Source organism: Hyaena hyaena, unplaced genomic scaffold, assembly GCF_003009895.1.
Source record: "Hyaena hyaena isolate Hyena2069 unplaced genomic scaffold, ASM300989v1 scaffold_1683, whole genome shotgun sequence".
NCBI lineage: Eukaryota > Metazoa > Chordata > Mammalia > Carnivora > Hyaenidae > Hyaena > Hyaena hyaena.
The window spans coordinates 203100-213785 of NW_024082318.1; the positions used below are offsets into that span (position 1 = coordinate 203100).

The 10686-nt window shown below is 47.6% G+C and overlaps 1 protein-coding gene across 1 annotated transcript; it reads right to left on the reverse strand.

The window, feature by feature from the left end:
- Positions 1-882: 882 nt before the first annotated feature.
- On the reverse strand, positions 883-10474 carry LOC120226413 (zinc finger protein 418-like). Its single transcript, XM_039224599.1, has 3 exons — positions 10241-10474; positions 7688-7814; positions 883-4153 (listed from the first exon to the last, which is right to left on the reverse strand). The coding sequence occupies exons 1-3, from the start codon at positions 10271-10273 to the stop codon at positions 1149-1151; spliced, it is 3165 nt and encodes a 1054-aa protein (XP_039080530.1). The 5' UTR covers positions 10274-10474; the 3' UTR covers positions 883-1148.
- Between the last annotated feature and the right edge of the window lie 212 nt (positions 10475-10686).

Consider the following 10686-nt stretch of genomic DNA (forward strand, 5'->3'; position numbering starts at 1 on the left):
AACACTGAGTCATGTCAACGTCCTAACTTAGAAGGGAATGAGAAGTTCTAATAATCCATAATTCCCATCAGCAATAACAAACCACAGAGGTCAGCTTGCCATAGCATATTCAGGTGGTGACTGATATACATTCTGAGAACCTGCCAGGTTGGCGAAGTTAAGTGACTTCTGCTACACAAACTGGCAGTGACTTCAATCTAGCAATGACTCCACACACCTTAGAAGCATAATGCAGCTCCTGAAGTTTTCCCAAATACTGGAACTTATGGGAAGTCATTCCACTGTGGACATTCAAGTGAACAAAGTTCGTTCCAGGTAAGTGGCTGCTTCACAAAGGCTCTCCTCCACTGTGATTACACTACTCAAGGAAATATCACCTGCTCTGCTACTTTAAAGCCTTTCTGCAGTGTGTACTCTGAGTGTGAAATGAAGACAAATGACTGCCTAAAGGAACTGTGTCATTCCCCTCACTCATGAAGTCTTGCTCCAGGGTAATTTCCAATTTTTATGAAGCTGCGTCTTTGGCCAAAAGATTCTCCACATTCGTCACATTTGTCTTAGCTCGGGTTGCTCTAACAAAGTACCATAAACTAGGTGACTTGTAAACAACAGAAACTTCTTTCTGGAGGCTGGATATCTGACATAACATTCCCTATAGAGTCTGGTCCCGTGTCTGGGGAGGAGCAGCTTCCTGATCAATAGATGATCTTCTCAAAGGGTCCTCACATGGTACACTGAGGAAGCAAGCTCTCTTAGAACTGGTATGAGGACAATAATCCCATTCATGAGGGCTCCACACTCATGACCCATTCTGATTCAAATTACCTCCCAAAGACATCATCTGCTAATCCTGAATAGAGGAAGAGAACATATGACTCTTAGTGAACATAAACAGTTCATAATATCACTCATAAGGGCTTCATCTACTATACTTTCTGTTGTTGAGTGAGACTGGAGCTTTGGCTGAAAGACTGGCCACATTCACAGCTCTCCTAAGGCCTTTCTCCAGTGTGAACTCTTTGATGATAACTAAGAGCAGGATGGCTGATAAAAGATTTCCCACATTCACTGCACTCATAAGGACTTTCTCCTGTGTGAATTCTCTGGTGTTGAATGAATGTTGCCTTCCACTTAAAAGATTTTCCACATTAATTACAATTATAAGGCCTTTCACCTGAGTGAACCTTTATGTGTACATTGAGGCTGTTTCTTCGGAGAAAGGACTTGCCACATTCACTGCACTCATAAGGTCTTTCTCCAGTGTGAACTCTCTGATGAGCATGTAGGACAGAACTAGCGGTAAAAGATTTCCCACACTGACTGCACTCATAAGGCCTTTCTCCAGTGTGCACTCTCTGGTGAGATCGGAGGGAATAACTACAAGCAAAAGATTTCCCACACTCACTACACTTGTAAGGCCTTACTCCAAGGTGACTTTGATGATGATACTGGAGGGCGTGGCTACGACTAAAAGATTTCCCACATTTATTACACAGATAAGGCTTTTCTCCTGTGTGAATTCTCTGGTGTTCAAGGAGTTTTGACTTGCAGGTGAAAGATTTTGCACATTCATTGCACTTATAAGGCATTTCACCAGAATGAACCTTTCTGTGTACTTTGAGGCTATTTCTTTGGATAAAGGACTTGCCACATTCACTGCATTCATAAGGCCTTTCTCCACTATGAACTCTCTGGTGATAAAGGAGGACAGACCTAGTGGTAAAAGACTTCCCACATTCACTGCACTCATAAGGTCTTTCTCCAGTGTGAACTCTCTTGTGATTACGGAGGATAGAGCTAGCGGTAAAAGATTTCCCACATTCGGTGCACTCATAAGGTCTTTCTCCAGTGTGAACTCTCTGGTGAGAACGAAGGACAGAACTAGTGGAAAAAGGTTTCCCACACTCACTGCACTCATAAGGCCTTTCTCCTGTGTGAACTCTCTGGTGTTCAATGAATGATGACTTACACTTAAAAGATTTTCCACATTCATTACACTTGTAAGGCTTTTCATCTGAGTGCACCTTTAGGTGTACATTGAGGTTATTTCTTCGGGAAAAGGACTTGCCACATTCACTGCACTCATAAGGCCTTTCCCCAGTGTGAACTCTGTGATGATAATGAAGGTCAGACCTAGAGAAAAAAGATTTCCCACATTCACTGCACTCATACGGCCTTTCTCCAGTGTGAACTCTCTGGTGATAATGGAGGGCAGAAGTGTCAGCAAAAGATTTCCCACACTCACTGCACTCATAAGGCCTTTCTCCAGTGTGAAATCTCTGGTGATAACGAAGGCCAGAACTAGTGGTAAAAGATTTCCCACACTCACTGCACTCATAAGGCCTTTCTCCAGTGTGAACTCTCTGGTGTTGAATACATGCTGACTTACACTTAAAAGATTTCCCACATTCATTACACTTGTAAGGCCTTTCATCTGAATGAACCTTTGCATGTACATTCAGGTTATTTCTTCGGAGAAAGGACTTGCCACATTCACTGCACTCATACGGCCTTTCTCCAGTGTGAACTCTATGATGATAATGGAGGTCAGACTTTGAGAAAAAAGATTTCCCACACTGATTGCATTCATAAGGCCTTTCTCCTGTGTGAACTCTCTGGTGAGAACGGAGAGCAAAAGGAGTAGTAAAAGATTTCCCACATTCACTGCAGTCATAAGGTTTTTCTCCAGTGTGAACTCTCTGGTGGTAACGAAGGGCAGAAGTATGGGTAAAAGATTTCCCACATTCGCTGCACTCATAAGGTCTTTCTCCTGTGTGAACTCTCTGGTGAGAACGGAGAGCAGAAGGAGTAGTAAAAGATTTCCCACATTCACTGCACTCATAAGGCCTTTCTCCAGTGTGAACTCTCTGATGACAACGGAGAGCAGAAGGAGTAGTAAAAGATTTCCCACATTCTCTGCATTCATAAGGCTTTTCTCCAGTATGAACTCTCTGATGATATCTGAGGGCAGAAGTATCAGTAAAAGATTTCCCACATTCTCTGCATTCATAAGGCTTTTCTCCAGTGTGAACTCTGCAATGGTAACGAAGACCAGTCCTGGAAATAAAAGCCTTCCCACATTTACTGCACTCATAAGGCCTCTCTCCAGAGTGAACTATGTAATGGTAATGGAGGCCAGTCCTGGAAGTAAAAGACTTCCCACATTCATTGCACCTGTAAGGTCTTTCTCCTGTGTGAGATCTCTGATGATAAGTGAGGGCAGAGATAGAGGTAAAACATTTTGCACAGTCACCACAATTATAAGGCCTTTCTAAGGGTTGAACAGAATGTATAATTGGAACTGAACTATGGCTAAAAGATTCTGCACATCCAATGCAAACATAATCATTTTCTCCACTGTGCCCTGTCTGGGGACGAATAAGCATAGATTTGTGGCTTAAGGATTTCCCACATTTGTTGCACGTGTATTGCCTGGACCCAGTGTGAGTCTTCCCATGGGCAGTGTGAGTTGACATTTGTCTTAGCAATTTTCCACATTTGCTAAACTCATGATGTCTTTCTGCAGTATGGAATCTCTGGTGGATATCGAATAAAGATTTGTACCTGAATGTTTTCCCACATTCACTGCACATAAAACACGGTCCTCCAGGTTGGACACCCTGATCCTGAACATGTGTATGTTCAGGACCAAAGACTTCCTTGCAATCTCCCCAAGTGTAATGACCTTTACTGCTCTGTAAAGTTGCCCTGCACTGGCTGACTGTGTTTGGCTTCTCTCCAATAGGAGTGGCGTCTTGCTGTAGATGCCCAGAGCCAGGCACGAATTCCTTCTGAACCTCAGTACAGGTAAGGGGCTTTCCTGAATCATAGAATCCATATCCCTTCACAAAAGAGGCCGTGTCCACACTGCTTCTGAATGGTTTATCTCCCGTGTGCTGCTTAAGCTGCTGGTAGAAGTTTACGTTGAAATAAAATCGCTTTGCACATGCCCCACACCTCAACAGTTTCTGGCTGCTTGGTTTTCCCTGGTGCTCAGCCAAGTGGAAAATGTCTCTCAAGACCGGACCACACATCTCACAGGGGTGGCTCTTCCGGGAAGACAGAGCTGCCTTGGACGCGCTGGCCTGTGACACACCTACGGAAACGCTCTGTTCAAGGGGTGAGTCCGCATCCTCTGCTCCACAGCAGCAACCTGAAAGCAAAGAAACTCTGATGAAATACATGGTGACTAACGTGAGGGGGTAAGCCCATCACACATAAGCACCTGTCTCGTGTACGCACGAGTTCATTAGATGCTTTACCAGACATGGGAGTTGCAATTCAGGTAGAGTAGTGCCCGCTCTGCGTTACTGGGCCCTGAGGTCAAAGCACTGTTGACAGCTCACTGGAAGGACAGAAAACTGGGGTTTGGTGCAAGGAAGAGAGCCTGGGTCCACAGCCTGTTTCTCTGCCCAAAGCATCCACGAGGTTTTTTCTGCTACTGATATTTAGCTGAGGAGGAGGCTGCTGAAAAATCCAATCACAAGAAATCTGTGGTTGTTCAAGGTCAGTTTAAGGACACAGGAACATTTCCCGGCAAATGGGCAGAGGTGAATGTTGGAGAACACAGGAAGGGCAGTGAGAGAAATGCGTAAGATGTGGAGGCCCGAGACAGCAATCACCCCTGCGCGGAAGTCACAGGACTACCAGCAGAGTAGAACTCACAAGTCCAAAACTGTCAACAGTGAAGAAGACAGGAACGAGGTGTGGCCGTTGGCAATGGCACCAAACTCCAGTTGAACAAAGGTGCCTCGTGTAATCTGAACACAGTCCTGCTATCACACCTCCCCAGCTGCCGTGAGCTCACCTGGTCATTCGGGATCGTGTCCATCCTCTGCTGCACAATGGACTGTTCCCTGTAAGCTGCAGCCGAGCAACGACAGGACACAGGGAGGGTAGAAATACTGAAGAAAGCTGGCCAGGTGGACGGCCAGGAGTGTCCCAGGGCTACTCAGCACACCACAGACTCAGAAAAGCAATCTATGTGACTGATGTCTGCAGGATGGTAGAATACAGGATCCCACCTTCACCCCAACAAAAAGCAATTCAACAGCTATCCATGAATGATGGTAGCCTCGGAGGGCTCAAGAGTCTAATCAAGACTGTCTAATACACAGTGAAGCATAAAACAGAGCACAAGCACACAGAAAGGATGACTGGAGATGGTATTAGCAGAGACATGTGGGGAGGGGTAGGAAATAGGGGCTAGGGGTGTTGGGTGGCTCAGTCTGTTAAGCGTCTGACTTCGGCTTAGGTCATGATCTCATGGTCCATGGGTTCGAGCCCTGTGTTGGGCTCTGTGTTGACAGCTAGCTCAGCGCCTGGAGCCTGTTTCAGATTATGTCTCCCTCTCTCTCTGACCCTCCCATGCTCACACTGTAGAAATAAATAAAACATTAAAAATTAAAAAAAAAATGGAAATAGAGGCTGGGGCATCTTTATCAGCCGCCAGGTGGGTGCTACTGCGCTCCCTGCTCTGCAAAGATTTCTGCTGCCTGCTCCACAGAGGACACTGGCAACCATGTCACTGATCTCCTAAATCAGGAAGCAAAGAAATCTTGAAAACAAAAATCAGAACTGAAGGCAGCACATTTCTGATTTCAAACAAAATTACAATTAGAGTACTCAGAACAATATGGCACTGGCATAAAATAGACTAGTGCAACAGAATAAAGAGCTCAAAGGTCAAACTATACATATAACTAACTGATTTTTGGCAATTTGCCAAGAGTACTCTGCAGAAAAAATAAATTGTTATTGCTGTTGTGAAATCTGAATATCCAAATGAAAAAAATAATGTACAGGATCTCCATCTTATGGCACTCATGGAAATAAACTTGCAATTAATTAAAAATTTCAACATATGACATCAAACTCTAAAACTCTTAGAAAAAAATCTAGGAAAAGTCTCCTTAACTTCACTGCTGCCAATTTTTTTTTTGATATGACATCAAAAACACACAGAAGAAAATCAAAAAGAAACAAGTAGGATTATAATAAGTTGAAAAGTAGAAGCAGAAGACAGAGAAAAGGAGACAATTGGCCAATAAGGGCTCAGAGCACTAATCATCAGGAAATGCAAATCAAAATAATAAGCTATATGGGGTGCCTGGGGGGCTCAGTCGTTTTATGCATACTCTTGATTTCTGCTCAACACTCAGTGTGGAGCCTGCAGAAGATTTTTTCCCCCTTGCTTATATGTGCTATCTCTATCACTCTCTATCAAAAACAAAACAAAACAAAAAACTCCCACAAGGTATCACCTTATACTTGTTAAAATGGCTATTACCAAAAACACAAGAGGTGACACGTTCGTAACGATGTCGAGGAAAAAGAACCCCTGAACCCTGTTGATGGGAATGTAAATCAAGGAAGTCAGTATGGAAAATAATAGGACTCACACCAAAAATTTAGAATCGAGCTACCATATGGCCCACCACTTCCATTTCTAGGTATGTATCCCTAGGAAACAAAATCAGAATCTACACAAAGTGTCTTCACACCCACATCCACTGCACTATTATTCACAACAGTATATACAGGGAAACATGATTAAGTATGCATGAGTGGGTAAGTGACAACACTTAGTACACACACAAGTGCAGGAATATTCAGCCATAAAAAAGAAGGCAAAATGGGCACTTACCACAACACAGATGAACACGGAAAAGCTTACTCTAAGTGAAATAAACCACACAGGACAAGACAAATACTGCATGGTATTTTATTTGGATAGTCTTTCAAAATATTCGAACTCAGAGACAGAAAGTAGAATGCCAGAAGCTCAGGACTGGGGGATATGGGGAGATGATGGTTATGGGTACACACTTTCATTTAAAAGATGAGTAAGTTTGAGGATTTAAATGATACCATGTTGACTACACATGTCAATACTGTACTGTAACTTAAAATTTGCTGAGAATAGACAAGCTTTCTCACCACCAGCCTGAAAAAGGTAATTATGTCAAGTAATCACTGCATTGATCACCTTCATTTTGGTAATAATTTCATAATGTTTAAGTATATCAATTTATCTTATACTTGCAGGGGTGCCTGGGTGGCACACTGTCTCTCTCAGAAATAAATAAGAACATTAAAAAAATTAAAAAATAATAATATACTTGCAATAGTATAATTTTATTTGTCAATCAAACCTCAACAGTGTTGAATGGAGAAGGGCAGGCAGAAGAAGAAATGTAAACACTATAAGAAAAACCACACAAAATAGTCTTGAGAAGTAGCCCATAGTCCACTGAAGTACTGATCAAGCTAATGCCTGCATTTTCCAGCACAGGCAGACACAAGAAAATGTCACCAAAGGGAAGAGATCAAAACCTGGGCCACAGAAATGGCATAGATCGGGACACACTGACCCACCCAGGGAGAGGGCAAGCAAGGTGCAATCCATCCACCTCAACTACTGACTACCAAACTCAAATCTTACCCTATGAGGGTTCGGACAGAGGGCACTGGGCTGCAAGGGCAGAGACACAGGGCAGGCAACAACGCAGCCGTACCAGCAAATGCAGCCAGGAAGGAAGCTGGGGAAGCAAGCAAGGCCCACCGTCCACACCTGAGAATGAAAAGCCATCGCCTGGGAATGGCAGGAGGAAGTGGGTAGAGGGAAGGGGGTGTAAATGACAATACAGGGCCCAGTCCAGGTCACTGGGGAGGGGGAGGGCCTTACCCAGGGAGGATATAAGTGTAAAGTTCTCCAGCATCACATCATAGTACAGCCGTCTCTGAGCCTCATCCAGAAGGCTCCATTCCTTCGAGGAGAAGTAGATGGCAATGTCCTCAAAGGTCACATCACCCTGTCAGAAAGGGACAGATGAAACCATGAACATTCTCTCTCTGAGAACCCACAATCCAACCTCTCACACATACACCCCATTCTCCCCCAGACACCCCAGATCCTACCTCAGACTAAATACCAGGTCCTGGTGCCACTGATGCCACTGTCTCCTCACCTTCCCACCAATCGCGGTGCTCAATCCACAGCAATAAGAGGCAGGGCTGGGGCACAGATGCAATCTGCAGTCTGGGGTTGGCCTGCAAGTGCCACCCTTTCTGCCTGGAAATTCTGGAGGAGTCTCCCAGAATGTGGCCTCAAACACAGCAAATTACAGACCCAACTGGACCAGTCAGTCTTCACTACCAGGGCCCTGAGGCCCTAAGCTCACACTCACACTCCCTCTCCACATGAGCATGACTGCGGTCTGCATCTCCCTCACACCTTCAGACCCCACAGCTGAGCCCCAACAGCTCAATGCCACACACCAAAGGAAGCCCCCAGGAAGCACACTTGTACCTGTCACATGACATCCAAAGGATGTGTGACAAATTCAAACAGGTTCCACAACAACCCCACCACTATCATGGATCCCAACTGAGGGAAAGTCTCAAACGCTGCTGAGAAGGCCCCCTCGCCTGCCTGGGATCCTGGCCTCAGGGACGCACACCCACAGACACATGTCAACTTCAGAGGCTCACAGTCACTCTAATACTTCTGTGTTGCCCATGCTGTCCCTTCAACGGTCCCAACCCTCCCCTCTGCACTGAACCTTTGTGGAAACCCCAGCCCTAAGGGGCTCCCTGGCAGGCACAGAGACTCAACAAATGACCACACCTGCCCCAGACCTTATCCAACAGCAAGACTTTGAAACGGCCCCGACACCATAAAAACCCACCACAAAATTCTGGGAAGCCCTACACCTCTGAATAAAGAGCAGCCCAGTCTCACTCTCACCTTGTCTCAATTACTCCTGGGTGTCCTCAGCCTCTCTTGTGCCATCATCCCACGGAAGCCTGACCCATCTATCTGCCAGATCACGCTCTCTCCTCCACCGGTGCCCGCACGGACCAGCAACCCAACCAGGTGCTGAGCCAGAGAACCACGCTTCAGCACGATTCCCAAAGGCCCTCTGACCTACAAATACCAGTGCCGCGACACTCTGCCTCCCTTCCTCAACGTGACCCAAACCTCCACCCCGGGCCACACAACAGCCATCACTTTTCAAGGTCTCCATCCTGAAACGCTCCCCCGGATCCCCGATATGTCCTGTCCAGCTGCCCTCTTGATGCCATCACGCACGCTCCTTTGAACACTAAGCTCCAACGAGGTCTCAAAACAACTTAGGGGATCTCCACGGACAATCAGCCTGCCACCTTCCATCCAGCTGATGGGAGCTTCCATCCCTTCAGCTACTAAGACCTGTGAAAATGAATGACGAAAACCTCACTACAGTGGGGCTGGGAGGACGCAGCTGGGGGAGCTCTCACCCACCGCCGCCATGAGCAATGCAGACCCAACAGGAAGAGACACTTGGCCTTCGATGGGGAAGCTACTTTACTTGTCCAGAGGGGAAAAGACCAGCTTTCCGGACCATCCCACCCAACAGCTCAGCCGATGGGAAGCCGCCATACTCTGACTTCCCATTTGCTCTCATGGACTTGTTTGTAGTTTTTAACAGACTTCCCAGCTTAGCCCCTTCCCCTTTACAAAAGCCTACCTCTCTGTGTCCTCCACACTGGCCTACTGTTCAGCCTCAGCTCGTTTGTTTGCAGATTGCAGTTCTCTTTCACTCCCAAAGAAACTCGTTTTTGCGCGTCAATTAAGTGGCCGTTTATGCCTTAAAGTTAAAGGATCAAAAGGCCTCCGGTATTCCGGGACTCCTCCCTTTCCCTTGTCACCAGCGACGCCCCAAATTTGGCTTGGCCCTTCTCACCCACGGAGCCAAAATTCAACCGCTTCTCTGACATCCACGGTGGCCATTCTGGTCCATCAACGAAAACATTCGGTCGTGCAGGCACCTCCTCCTGCGCTCCCTGTCCCCTCGCTCCCCCCGCAGTGTGTCCTCTCCGCAGCCAGACGAAGCCTATTTACACCTGGGTTACACCGCCGTCACTGCCGCCAGGATGGTCGGACCGGTCAGGCAGCCAGGTGACAGGCCTCACTGGCACCGCTGCAACTTGTGTTCGCTGAAAGGACGGAGACCTGCTGGACCCTGCTGGTGGCGCAGGCCCCTCCCCTGCAGCCCCTATACCAGCCGGACCATCCCCTGCAGCCCGCTCCCGCACCCCCTCACGCTGGCGCTCAGACATGGGGTCCCCGCCCGAGTCCCTTCCCGTCCCCGACACCGCGACCCGGGCCGCAGGGATGCGAGCAGGCGCAGGGCACTGGGGCCTCGACCGTCTAGGTGGGAGAAGGGCGGGGAAGGCCTGGGGGCCGGGCTTGTACCTGAGCCGGGTCCCTGGGCGCGGCCGCTGCCATCGGACTCGTGTGGGAAAACCGACACTCCGGCCCGCGGTCCCGTTCCGGCCCCAGCGCTGAACAGCCCAGGAGCGTCAGCGAGTCGCGACCCCCAGTCTATGTGGCGGGGATGTCGCCTCCCCTCGTGCTTTCTCAGTTTGCCACTTCAACTCGGAAACTCCGCTCCCGAACCTTAGAGGGTGGACAGATCTAAGGCAAAGCCAGAAGTCGTCCGAGGCGGTGGAGCAGGAAGTCCCGCCCCCAGCGGCTGCGCACGCCTGAAATCACTCACCCTGTTCTCTCATTGGCTCCTTGTTATGTCCTCTGTCCAGACTCTTCCGGGTACGGTAGTTCCCCGGCGCACCAGCCGCCACCATAAATGCGTTCTGCATCCTGGAGCTTTGGACGCTAGGCCCTTAGAGGGCCGCTGGGAA

Excerpts from the sequence above, each read along its gene's own strand:
- LOC120226413 (XM_039224599.1), bottom strand. The coding sequence starts at position 10,273 with ATGGCAGCGGCCGCGCCCAGGGACCCGGCTCAG. Across the intron at positions 7,815-10,240 it reads CGCCCAGGGACCCGGCTCAG|GGTGATGTGACCTTTGAGGA; the intron begins GTACAAGCCCGG and ends CCTTTCTGACAG. Across the intron at positions 4,154-7,687 it reads TACACTTATATCCTCCCTGG|GTTGCTGCTGTGGAGCAGAG; the intron begins GTAAGGCCCTCC and ends CTTTGCTTTCAG.